This window comes from Rhinolophus hipposideros (assembly GCF_964194185.1).
Source record: "Rhinolophus hipposideros genome assembly, chromosome: 1".
Taxonomy (NCBI): Eukaryota; Metazoa; Chordata; class Mammalia; order Chiroptera; family Rhinolophidae; genus Rhinolophus; species Rhinolophus hipposideros.
The window spans coordinates 51,676,522-51,690,725 of record NC_138047.1 but is presented as its reverse complement, the minus strand read 5'-3'; the positions used below and the strand labels follow the sequence as shown (position 1 = coordinate 51,690,725).

At 38.1% G+C, this 14,204-nt stretch overlaps 1 protein-coding gene across 8 annotated transcripts in view; it reads right to left on the bottom strand.

The window, feature by feature from the left end:
* Window positions 1–14,204, bottom strand: part of SLC4A4 (solute carrier family 4 member 4) — a 340,077-nt gene that overhangs the window by 266,431 nt on the left and 59,442 nt on the right. For all 8 annotated transcript variants that reach the window (XM_081050644.1, XM_081050643.1, XM_081050641.1 and 5 more), the window contains one exon: window positions 7,230–7,409. In XM_081050644.1, the coding sequence (XP_080906770.1) occupies window positions 7,230–7,409 (180 nt within the window). The remainder of the gene's footprint in view (window positions 1–7,229; window positions 7,410–14,204) is intronic.

Sequence of the window (14,204 nt, the reverse complement as noted above, 5' to 3'; positions counted from 1 at the left end):
GAAACTGTAGCACAGAGATGTTCAGTATCTTGCCAAGGTTACACTGCTGTTGTGAGCTGGAATTCAAACTCAATATGGCTAGCGTATGTGCTTCTACCTATATAATATGCTACCTTTCCAGTAAAATGACACCGCAGTGCCCCTTCTGAAAAGGCACATTTTAAGTTTTCAGTTATTCAATATAAAAAACCTTTGTTTCAGACCTAAAGATAAAGTACTTCCTCCTACTTATATAAGATGAAGAACAGAGAAGAAGATGGAGGAGACAGTATGTAGCTCTTTTGTGTTCTGTTTGGTTTTGTTTCATAACAGGAAAGAATCTACCTCATTTCACACACATTACAAAGATCCCCTTCTCTACTGCATACAGATTCATTTGGGGGATATGCAAATGGCATAATGGAAAATTTAAAGAAAAAAAAAAGAAGAAAAGAAAACTAAAGAAATCTTACTTCATAATATCGGAATTAGGGGAATTAGGAGTCTTAACTGAAAACATTTAAAGATCAAGAAAAAGTAGAAATGCACCGAGAAGAGTAAGGTCAGGCGGTGGGGAGGGCACAGGGATATGCACTAGGAAAAGGGTAAGTCAAATGACAAAAGCCCAGATAACCTTGGCTCTTATGAAAAGCTCTTCTAACCATTTACCTGGAAGCACTAAACAAGAGCTACCACCATTTCTCTGTTTCGGTTTCCTGCATGTAACAGGATCACCCACAGGCATCCATTGTTCCAGGCTGACAGAACAATGCTCACCAGCATAGATCCATCAGCTCTCATACACAGCCATAGAACTAAAAAAGGATTCCACAGACCGAATGAGTGTCTGTGTGCATATACCTAGCAAGATGCTTCTTCCACGGGGAAGGCATACGTGAGCAAGGCAGTCAGCACCCCAGGCACCGATGCACACTCAAGTTTGTCAAGAAATATATTGCACCTCAGACCAATATGCTGAACAGGGTGTTCCATCTGTAGCTCTGTTCCCTAACAATTTACACACCTTCAGAGTCTCTGCAGTCACAAAGCGGCCTGTGAATCCCCCATAAATATCCAGGACACTAACAAAATGAGAAGGATAGAGGCCAAAACCATCTATGGTGGGAAGCTGTGTTTCCAGAGCCTATCTCATCAAGGACCACCTTCCCACCCACTATCTGGGCAACTCTCAGAGGATGGCAGCTGCTACCTTAGGGGGGGAAAAAGTGCACCGTGGAGGAGGCAAAAGGATTATTTTTAAGAAAGAGCACAATCTAACTTTTCTCTCCACCACCCACTCCACACCACCTCCTCATTCCCTTGTCTTTCCTCCTACTCGCTCTTCCATTTTACTTTTCTTCCCCAGCCTCTCTCCCCACTGCTCATATACCGACCACACTTGTCACACGTTTCCTTCTCTATGTCCTAAGTTGGGACACCAGCTCAATACTACATTGGGAAGAAGAGCAGCTTTGCAAGCACGTGGAGCTACTGCTGAGCTCAGAGGGGAAAATAAAGCTAGCTGGCTTCCTTCCTCAGAGCATCAAAAGTGTAAGATCCAAAACATGCATTCACTTTTTAGAAGCCCTGTCTTAGGGTGGCCAGTTAGCTCAGTTGGTTAGAGCATGGAGCGGATAACACCAAGATTGACGGTTCGATCCCTGCATGGGCCACTGTGAGCTGCACCCTCTTTAAAAAAAAAAAAAAAAAGCCACTAGAAGCCCTGTCTTGACACCAAAACCATGGAGAAAAGAAAATCGATCTGTGTCATAAGCTAAACGAACCCATTAATCATATCATCTTCCTTATGTGCCTGAATACTGGAAGACATTTGGCTTATTTTTTCTTACAAATGCACTTTAGTATTCAACTCCATGCCTCTTTAATAAGGCTTCTGAAGCTGAGGTGCCCGAGTTCTGTGTGGAGTAGTGAGCATTTTTAAGTGTACATGATGAATCCATGTGCCCAGTGGATCAATTTCTTCCATCACTTGTGCATGACAAGCAGTTCAACACACCTGGGAGCCATCTTCCCAGGCCAAAACACCACTGCAACAATGGTTAAAATAATGAGGCATTTTTCAAAGCAAAATAATTAAAAGTTAGAATCAGATTTACATGGCAAGGAAGGAAATCAGAGTAGGGAGGTATAAAGATTTGCAAGGATTAAAAACAAGAAAATCAGCTGAAACTTTATCTGTAATGTAGGAAATATTTAGACAAATAAAAGCAATGTTTATGTCTTTCTCTGTAGTAACCAATCCATTCAACTACTCTTCAGTAGCATTTATTAAACATATACTATACACCAAACACTGTGCAAGAGATAGCATAGTTAACAAATCTAATCCTTGCACTCGTGGAGCTTACAATCTAGCACGAGCACAAGACAATACTGTAGGCTCACAAAATCACAAGTTGGTACATGTATTATGAAGGAAACAAATAGGGAGCTGCGAAAGAATAACACTGGAGAACATACGTTAGATAAAGTAGTAAGGAAATCCTCTCAGAAGAGACAAAATTTTAAAGCTGGAACATAAAGAGAAATGCTAACTGGGACAAAAATAGGGTGACTATTCCACAAAGACAGAGTTATATGTGGAAAGGCCCTGAGGCAGAAAAGGTTTGGGCACCAAAGAGCTGAAAAATCAGTGTGGCTGAAGTAAAGTAAGCAAGGAGAGAATGACAGCGCATGACTGTTGAGACACTGTGGGCCATGATTCCCAATCAAGATTTCAATCTAAGACATATAATCCTAAAATTTATATGGGACCATAAAAGACCCCGGATAGCCTCAGCAATCTTGAGAAATAAGAACAAAGTGGGAGGTATAACGATACCTGATTTCAAACTATACTACAAGGCTACAGTAATCAAAACAACATGGTACTGGCATAAAAATAGATACATAGATCAATGGAACAGAATAGAGAGTCCAGACGTAAATCCATGCCTATATGCCCATCTAATCTACGACAATGGAAGCAAGAATGTACGATGGGGTAAAGATAGTCTGTTCAATAAGTGGTGTTGGGAAACCTGGACGGACACATGCAAGAAAATGAAGCTGGACCACCTCCTTACACCATATACAAAAACAAATTCAAAATGGCTTAAAGACTTAAATGTAAGATCTGAAACCATAAAATTCCTAGAAGAAAATATAGGAAGAAACTTCATGGACATTACCCGGAGTAAGATTTTCACTGATATATCCCCTTGCGCGAGCGAAGTAAGAGAAAAAATAAACATGTGGGATTACATCAAACTAAAAAGTTTTTTCACAGCAAAGGAAACCATCAATAAAACAAAAAGGGATCCTACTGTATGGGAAAAGATATTTGCCAATGATATATCTGATAAGGGGTTAATATCACAAATCTATAAAAAACTTACTCAACTCAACTCCAAAAAAACAAACAACCCAATTAAAAAATGGGCAGAGGACTTGAGGAGACATTTCTCTAAAAAGGACATACAGAAGGCAAGAAGACATATGAAGAAATGCTCAACCTCACTAACCATCAGAGAAATGCAAATAAAAACCACAATGAGATACCACCTCACTCCAGTCAAAATGGCTATTATCAATAAATCAACAAACAACAAATGCTGGCGCGGATGTGGAGAAAAGGGAACGCTAGTGCACTGTTGGTGGGACTGCAGATTAGTGCAGCCACTATGGAAAACAGTATGGAGGTATCTCAGGAATCTGAAAATGGAACTACCCTATGATCCAGTAATTCCACTCCTAGGCATCTACCCGGAGAAATCCAAAACTCCAATTCAAAAATCTGTATGCACTCCTATGTTTATTGCAGCACTTTACACAATAGCCAAGATATGGAAACAACCAAAATGCCCATCGGTAGATGACTGGATTAAGAAGCTGTGGTACATTTATACAATGGAGTATTACGCAGCCATAAAGAAGAAAGAAATCTTATCATTTGCAGCAACATGGATGGATCTAGAGAACATTATGTTAAGTGAAATAAGTCAGAAAGAGAAAGACAAGTACCATATGATCTCACTTATATATGGAATCTAAAGAAAAGACTATGTGAATGAACTAATCAGAGTCAGTTTTGGGGACGCAGAGAAAAAACCGAGAGTGGTTAGATGGGTGTGTGGGAGGGGGTTGGGGATAAGGGGAAAGGTGAAGGGATTTGGAAGCAGCTGGTAACCACAAGATGGCCTCAGGGTTTTTCTTTTGAAAATTAATTTGGGGAAGGTATTCTATAATGTTGTAAAGATTTTGTTGGGTATCCGATGGACATGCGTCCTATTTGGGAGACCACCTCAGGGATACTGTGGATACCTGATCATGGCATTGTACATCAGAAGCTAAACATTAATGAATGCCAACTATAATTTTATATATATAATGTGATGGTTCAGTGTGAGGTCGGAGGGATAGTGGATGGGGGGAGGAGGGTTCACAGTATGAGGGATATAAATGATGAACGTCTAAGTATTACCTTGTTTTGTACACCTGAAACTAATAAATAAATTAATTAATTAAAAAAAAAAAAAAAAGATTTCAATCTAAGGACAATAGGAACTTTTCAGCAGAGGAATTTCATGACCCAATTTACACTTTATGATGATCACTGTTGCATCTTTTTGGAAAAAGACTTGACTACTGGAGCCCATTGCACTTGTCTATACAAGAGATGACAATTCCCTGAACCAGAATGTGGGGGCCAAACTTTCAGTAGTAGACAGATTCATACGTATTTCAACAAAAGTCACTGATAGATTGCATATGGGGGTGAGAGCAAGGAAAGAATCAGAGATGGTTCTCATTGAGTTACTCCATTTATATGTGGGCCTTTTTCAGAAGAAGCGTCACCTGATACAATCTCAGGCCCATACTAGAATCTGGTCTACTGGTCATGGCATGTCTACAGACACAAGTTAACTCCAAAACTCTAGATCCAAGAGTAACAGAAACTGTGTGTGGCGGTTCTTGAGAAACAGTAACGACACACGAAGCAGATATTTCAGTGAGTTTTCCCATAAGAATTTTGTCATGTTGGTGCCAGAGCCCTGTAGCTTCCCCAAAATCATATTTAAATGTCCTGTATCTGAATGTAACAAGTGTAACATTTTAAGTAGAACTGCACCAGATAAACCAGCTACCAATCCATCTAATCTCCAAGATAAGCACTGGAGAAAATATACAGTAATTTCTAAGAGAACCTTCATGTCAAATTGGATGACTTGTGTCAAATATGTCCAAGGCATATTACAGCATACCTTATTGACTAGCAGGAAAATAACTAACTATAAAATGCAAGTTTATAAATAATTTCCTTATGATCACTGAACAATTTGGTCCTTAACAATGGTCTCTCCATACAATCGTTTCCAAAACCAAGTATACCACAGGGCGGTACTCCCCAGAGGAGGAGACCTCTGAGGGAAAAGAGAATGAACTGCCTTGTTTATTGTACACGCTATACTCAAACTGTTCCCCAAATGCCACAGGAAGCAACAGTAGTCCCATGGTAGACACACATTCCTTCTCACTACCTTTCTGATCCATTCATTGCCTATCACTGACTTGAGTATCAAGGCCATAGTAGTTTCCATTGCCTTTCCTACAAAGCTGGTACATAATTATTATCTCAAATCCCTTGGCCCATTGTCTAGGTGAGCGTCTCTCCCTTTTTAGTATTTATAGTGATGATGCACTCTTGTTCTTAAATTGCAGATGAGAGATGACTATGAGAGAGACAGAGAAATCACACATAGAGACTGTGGAGAGCACCTCTGGTTCTGGCTCAAGCCTTGCCAAAAAAGATAGCAAATCAAGATAGACAGTAGTAATTTATCTGGAAAAGGATGTTATCTTTTGTTCCTCCAGACTATTAACTGTGACCCTTTTTATCTGCATTTCAAGGACTTTACTTAAAACAGACCCCCCACCTCCCCCTTTTTTAGTCAATATGTGAAGGATTCCTTTCAGAAAGGCTTTACATTAACATTCCAATGCAAAGTACATAACTCGTGCCTCCTGCCCTCTGGTTCTTTCTAAGTCTTACATTTATTCCAACACCTTTAAATTTCAATTTAGTGGTCCATCTCCAAACCCTCCTCAAATCGTTTATCTTTAATTTGGACGTCCATCTGTAGTGCCCTTCGCAGCATAATACCGCTCTAGCTTCGAAACCACCTGCTCAGTTCCAATGGTGAGACTATAAAAGATTCACAGATTCACATCACTACATTTTGCACCTTGTTCAATTTAACTCTGTGAATTCACTTTTCAACACTCCTGAGCTGTTAATTCTAATTTGGTCTCTCATCACCAACAATAACTGAACTGGATCTTCATCTGTGCTACCCCTAATGCATTTTATGGCAGGTTCCCTATTTCTGCAACTGTAGCAAAAAGATGAAGAATGTACAGAGCTCTGCCAACATGAAAAGCTGTCACTATGTAACTCGTGTTGGGGAATCTCCCAAAATTGGCATGTGTTTCTACTGCTTCTCCCTTCTACTGCACATACTCATTCTCACTTCAGACACAGTTATTCAGATAGCCAAATATTCTCCACATCAAAAGCAATGTACACTTGTACCTAAACACACAGCCTACCCAATTACTTGAATCCAAGGGTGTTCTCTGACTTTCCATTATTCTGTTCTCAGTAACACTTCTATGCAAAGTATGACATCTAATATGTTCAACATTTCAAAAGCTGTGTCATTCTACATTCTTCTCTGACGTACAGGATGCTTTTCCATTATTCCTTTTTAAATCATTGACTGGCTCACAATCTGGTTAAATGTCACCTATAACCCAGTAAGTATCATCTATATCTATATTTATCTACATCTAAACATAATTGTATATATAAATGCTCATCTTGACCTACTATCTCAATAGAGCCTATTTCTAAGCAGAAACAATCCAAAATCTTATTGAAGAATCTCCCAGTTGCTGTTGATTACTGTAGTTAAACACCATCTATAATATTCTGCCCTGTTTCCCTAATCAAAATACAGAACACACAACCATGCCTAAATATTGTTAGATCTTTTCTGACCAACTCAGAATTTTTACCAAATCTCCTCCTAGACCAACTTGTTAGGACAAGAAAAGCATCTCCGTAGACATTATCCTTTAGTGGAGACCATCCCCATATTACTGGGTCCCTCCCCATTGGCAACAAGATCCTAAAAAGTGTCTTTGCCAAGGGTGAGGGAGAGAGGCACCAACACCCAGAGGGCACTCACTGAGCGGCTTGAGGACGCTGCTGCTGGATTCATCGGCGTTTTCCACATCTGACTTGTCAGAGTAGTTTTCAGAGATTCTCTCCTTTTCCTTCTTCTCTTTGTGCCCTGTCTTTCTCTTGTGACGTCTCCTTCTCCTGTAGCTCTTCGGCACATGGACCCCAATGTAGATGGTGTGGTGGCCTAAAGGAAGGTACACAAATCACCAGTCATTTCAAATCTGCTGCATATAAATTGCACAAGATCCACAGGTCAGAAAAGAAATGTCTTGCATTCCACGTTACCATTCTATATTTGACAAATAAACTCAAACTGGAAAAAATAGAACCCCTCCCAATTTTCAACTACCTAGCGTATAATTCGACCTGTTGGTTGGCACTAGTATTCTGTGAGGACATCCTTTAGTTCCATCCAGATAGATGACTTTTGTTTAGGAAAATCAAAAAATACCAAACCAGAAATCAGAAAGTCCTGATTTTAGTCAGACCTCTGCCATCAATGAGCTATATGACCTTGAGCATGTCCTTTAATCATTCATCGTGTATAATGAGAGACTTAAATTGAGTAACCCTCCGAGGCCCTTCCCATTCTAACCTTCTGTGTTTATACTCAACAGGGTGCTGAAAAAGGTCATCAAGCAGCAAAAAATAAAGATCTAACTCAAAGTTCATGAAGTCATTCTTCTGGGGATAAGGTTTTACACTAAAACTTTTTTTCCTGTCTTTTTTTTTTTTTTTTTTTTTTAACCCGATCAGCAAAATAGAGATTTAGAACTGGGACAAACTGAGAAAAAATAAGACATACTTAGAAGATTTTAGAAATACTCAAATGTTCACACTAGGAAGCAGCTAAAATGAATGTCAGCTACAGTGCCATTCTCATTTTTTCTTTTTTTGTTTCCAAAAGTTTCTAAAAACTGGTTGCTGCAATGATAAAAATAAACCTAGCCCAGCAAAAATTGCCTTGAAGAGAAGGGCATGAGAAAAAAACATTGTGAAATGCTTTTAGTTCTCTCGATGGAAGGAGCTGCAAAACTGACAAGTGATATTATTTTTACAAAATCTGATAAGATAGAAAAAAAGAACTCAAAGTTCCAACATCTTTTTTTTAAAAAAAAAAAAGGTATACTTTTACTTTCACTTTATGTACAACATAACTTCTGAATGTGGGAACCACCATTTGAGGAGTAATGTGAAACTTCTTTTTATTTTTTTAACTACAGGTTAGATTATCTCATCTATGGGTTTCCTCTCCCATTCTGGAAGTATTCCTTAATGACCATTTACAGTGCTACAGATAATATCACACACTTACATGAAATACTTGAACATGGAGTATGTCTGATATAAATTGCTGTGAATTACTTTCCACAGTAACTCACTAGCCATAATGATATATAATGAGATATATATATATATATATATATATATATATATATATATATATATATATATGGCCATATTATAATATCTATAATATTTTAGATATTTTTATATCTAAAAATACCATTAATTCACAGGGGTTTTCCCTTAAAACTGGAAGGATTAAAACAATTATATCCTCCTTCGAGAAAGAGGTTCCAAGGAAGGAATGCAGAACCCTAAGTGAATGGGTTAACATTCAAAAGAAAACATCTGATGCTTAAAATGAAGTTGGAGACATCTACTTCACAATGCATGACATAATGCATGACATAATTCATGAACCTCCCCCCAACACACACACACACACACACACACCAATTCAAATACTACAAAGTACCATCAAATTCTCCTCACAGAATATGAGGAGAGAAATTTATCATGTCTAACCATTTGCAAGCAAATTGTTCTCATGGGAAAGTTATATTACACTAGGAAGTAGGAAATGTCTCAGAAACAATGTGAATTAAGTAACAGTGTCAATTGTTTCCTGTGCTCCAGTTACTGAGGGCGTCCTGAAGCTTTATCTCAAGTCACACAATATATGTAAGCAGAGCCAACCAATTTCTTTAGTAAAGCAAACACTGGTAGCTTGGTTGCCTTCATTCAGTAATTAGGAAAACATCATGAGAAAACAATAAGAAATTGGAAATGTTTTAAAACCTGTCACATTAAATATTTTCTATATTTTATTAAATAACGGCAACTAAGAAAACAATGGCAGTTAAGCTACATTAGCTACAGTGATGTTATACGGATAGATTTTTTTATTATTATTTACCCAAATCTGTATAGTACAACTGATAAATCAGTTAAAGGACACTCCGTACGGGCTGGTAGGATTTTAGGGTAAGATTTCGGGCTATAAAGTGTGTTGTCCACCAAATACAAGAGTTAGGGTGATTCAGAAAGTAAGCCTTCAAAGCCCATGGAGAGGAATGTACCTTGCCTTTTGGAATCTAATTTGAGTTGTCATCACCACAAAACAGTGCCGTTTTATTCCCATTGTGATCACAGCCCTCCTCCCTGCCTTATGAGTAAGAGTCAGCTTATCCTCATTTCCTCTGGCTCCTGCCTTTGATGCCTTCCCCCACTCACTTTGTCACACACTTTCAGACAGGTGCGGAAGCTTTCAGATATGATGCTGGGCTACGAAATGGGGTTCCTTTCAAGCCAGCCCAAATTTCAGGCATTTTTTATCAGCTTTACTAAGATATGATTTACATGCCACAAAATTCACACATTTTAAGAGTAGAATTCAATGATTTTTAGGATATTTACAGAATTGTGCAATCATCACCATAATCCAATTTTAGAACATTTCCATCAATTAAAACAGACACACACACCATAACAATTTGAGTACTTAGAAAAAGTGCCAGGTTCTGGCTAGGTCTGTTTCCACTCCCACCCCATACAACTGCTCTTGGACATTTTTGATACTGTCAGTGATGGCCTGTGGAAAACTACGAATCTCTGGTACCCACATGGCTATGAACTTTTCATAGAGGTCCTTACAGCAGAGTAAAACACAATATCTCCCGGAGTGAGGAAGATACTGCCTTCCAAGAGCTACCAGAGGAAATCATGGCAGTGAGCTGAGCAATCCAAAACTCAAAGCATCTTCCTTCTCCTCTCACACATTACTGGTATCTAAATTTTCCTTTTCTATCATGTGTTCAGATAGAGGAAAAGGAACGTGGTCCCAAGGTTAAACAAACCTTCAGGAACTCAGGGACCGGGCCTGTGTTTCATCAATTACTTCTCGACATCTCTCCAAATCAATTTCTTTGTCCATGAGGACAGCCTTGCTTTAGTGAGTGGGGCTTAGGCATGTTTTCTCAAGGTGATGACCAAGTATTTCATAAGCTGTATGTGCTAAGTAACAAAAATACCAAAAGTAAAATGCGTTAGAATGGCAGCATTCTTACCACGCCCATAGAACACGGGTCTTAGGATCAATAAAAGCAGCATAACTGATAGCTAGGCTATTGTTGATAAGACTCTAGTAGGTGGATCTCAACATTTGTTTTCATTAAAATATCTTTACCTGTCTCAGAGATATGTCATGAAGCTTGATGGCCATTTTTTAAATCACAACTCACAAAATGACAGCAAGGTCTTAGGAAAGCCATAAAGATTGAGGGTGTGGTGTTATTTTACATGTAAAATGAAAATGAGAAAGTTGACAGACAAGCTTTCCAATCCAGCAAGAGTCTACAAAACAGGAAGACACTCAAAAAATCAGGGACAGTGATCTGCTTTACTTACAGAGGAAGTTTAGGCTTAAAAAAAAAATTCTCTGCTAGAAATGTCAATAAAGTGTCAATAAATGTCAATAAAACTGCTTCAAAGGTAGTATAAAAAGGAGCAAAGATGTTTTTTAAATAACGATAATTCATAAGGAAAAGGTGATGGGTTAAAATGTTATTAAAATAAAGGTTACATTCTTGCTACTCAAAATTTTGTAGGGTAAAACTACTAGAATTTATATTTGATGGTATTCATTTAAGTGTGAGTCAAAGGGCATTCAGTCCTTGATCTGGCAGTGGCCTCAGTACCATGTGTTCAAATAAATACCCTGCATGCCTTTCTCTGACAGATGGTGCAAATTCCCCACAAACTCTTAATGTCTTGGGAATATCTCACAACCCATCCCACAGCTGATATGACTGGACAGAAAACATGGCTTTCCGGGTTATCTCTGAATGTCAGAAATTATCACCAGGTGATCCTTGTTTCTTCCCATCCTCACCGGCTCCACCTCATTTGGAAGCAGAAGTACTGTGAAGCTATGATGTCCAGTTCTCCCAATTCCTAAGATATTTCTAAACTAACCGCACTGATAGTTGCTATTACTACGTTTTCAGGCCGACAGAGAACACTTATACTTAGTAACTCTATAGTCATTCAAGTTAAAGAGGCCTTCACAGAGACCCACTTTCCTACCAGGGATGATTTAAGACTTTGTAGAATTAAACCCATCAAACCAGAAAAGAGTTTTGCACCAGCCAGCCAAACATTTTCTAGAGGACTGGGTGGTTAACATACGTCTCTACATGCAAAGTAGATCTATTAGCTTCTTTCAGATACACATTGCTGTGTTTACAGTACACACAGATGACAGAAACTATTTCAGAGTACTTACAAATGTGCCAGGTTTTGGCAGGGTCTCTTATATCTATTTCCTCATGCAATCCTCACAACTGCACAAATTAAATACTGTTATTATCCCCACTGTAAAAGCAAAGAAACCAAAGTTCAGGGAAGTCAAGGATACTGTCACCAGTTAGCTCATAAAATCCCATAGGAGAACTCTCTCTCAGATGTCAGTATTAAGACTAATGAGCACTTCTTCACTGCTTTGGTGGAGTTTTGTTGTAATATATACAATATTTATACTATCAGTCTTACAAAGGATTATGTTTCCTTCCTCATGCTGACTACTAGAAATAGAAGAGACAAATCTCAGGCCAATCTCTAGTGGGTAGACAGTTTCGTGACATGAATTTTATATACTAACCTCATTCTTCCAAATTTTCAACTGCTATTTTCCCTTCACACTAACCGTTTTGGAATAAGGTAGTATATAAATATTGTCTTTAAACCAAGATGTCAATATTGTGGGTAGAGGATGGAGATATCTGGAGGTAGCTGTGAGGGAGGTAGATTTGGGGGCAAAATTTTACCTGTCCTCTGGTGATCCTTTACATAGATCTAAATCTACAGGTCTAAATTTTGCCCAGAAGTCGACGTTCCCCCACAGCCACCCCCAGCCATCCCTATCCTCTGCCCTCAGCCTCCTACATACATCCTCCTACGAGTACAAAATTAAACACGGAGGGATGTTCTGAATTTGATTTTTATTCACAGGATTGCTCTTCCTATAATCAACTGAATTTCTCTTCTCTCTAGGTTAAAGCAAAGATTCCACAACACTTGGCGCTTATATCAATCTTTTAGAACTATTCAGCCATATCCCCAAACTATAACTTAAATACTGCTTTCCCTGGCTTATCCAAAGTAACCTGTTCTACTGGCAAGATGCCATGTTGTGGCTATGGCCAAGAGGTATGTACGGAAGGGAAGCAACGTTAAGAGATAGTTATCATTTCTTTTTAATTATAAAATGAAAAATGTAGAAGAGGCAAAGACCCTGGATGAGTGATAGATTATACAAAGATGCCATCCATAAGAACTTAACTTCTCGAGCCAAAAATAATCATAATAATCTCCACGATTTTTTAGAAGAATCTTTAACTAGAACCATAGTATTAAATCCAGGTGCTGCAGAGAGTGTGTGTAGCACTTTATATAATGAGAAATGGGTCAGTATATATAAGCCTAAACACTTTGATAAGTGAAATACAAATAATTTGTTAGCTTATTACTCAGAAACCCGTAAGAGTGTGCACAAGCAGCTCTAATAAGCTATAATCAAAGTAACACCGCTAAGTTACTTGGGCATGAATACCAGCTCATGAAAAGAAAACACCCTTCGAAAGGCATGGTGTAATTTCAGTTAACTGGGGGCATGTCAGCCCTTGTGAAATGTTTTCATGAGGATCCACATTTCAAACATACATACCGCTCGGGACAAGGGATGGTTTCTATTTTTTTATTTTGAATAGGGGCAACTTTTCACATAGAAAAACACAATGCATACGTTTATTAGTAGATAATTACATACTACATGTGTAATTTATTTATAGATCATTTTGAATGCTGATGAGTAAATTATTGTAATTAATGCTACTGATTACACTTAGGATCAGGCATGCAAGAAAATAAATACTAAACACAATGGAAAACAGGGAAATACTTTTCTTCCCACTGAACTGCATGGGAATTTTGTTCACTGATAGCCTCTCAGAAATCCTTAAGGTGACCTGAGGTTCCCCAAGCAAAACTGATAAGAAATCTCAACTTGTTTACCTGGTGTTTGTTGAGCACAGTACTTTTAATATTTAATATTTGATGATCACAATGATAACAATCTCTAGGAAAACAACAGCTACAGGAAAACGGTCTTGAAAGGAAGTCAACTCCTGTCCTTTAACTCAGTAAGCTTCCACACCTGCCTTTTCAGTGCTCGTATTTAGCAAAATACTTCTAAATTCTTTAGCTAAGAACCCTGACACCGTACACTGAAGTTAAGTTTCCATTACAGTTTCCATTACTTATAGCTGATAAGAGAGGCAAACAGTGACCAGCACTATAAAAAGTCAAAATCAGTGAATGTTTTTAAAGTAATACAACTTTACTATGTTCAGTGATCATAAATTACTTGAAAATATGTAGGCTAGAATAAGCACTTAAGAGGTACTATGGGAACCTACCTTAATGGATAAACAGAACTAAAAATCACCTTATCTTTTATAAACAGCAGTCCTTGAAGTGCTTCACCATCTCTAAAAAGTTGATTATCCAAAGTAATTTTAACCTTGCTCTTGCAAAATCTCTTTTATATTCATATCTACAGATATAAAATATAACCTATATTTGTACCTCTGTATTTATAACTATATTTCTCTATACATAAAATCCATACCATTTC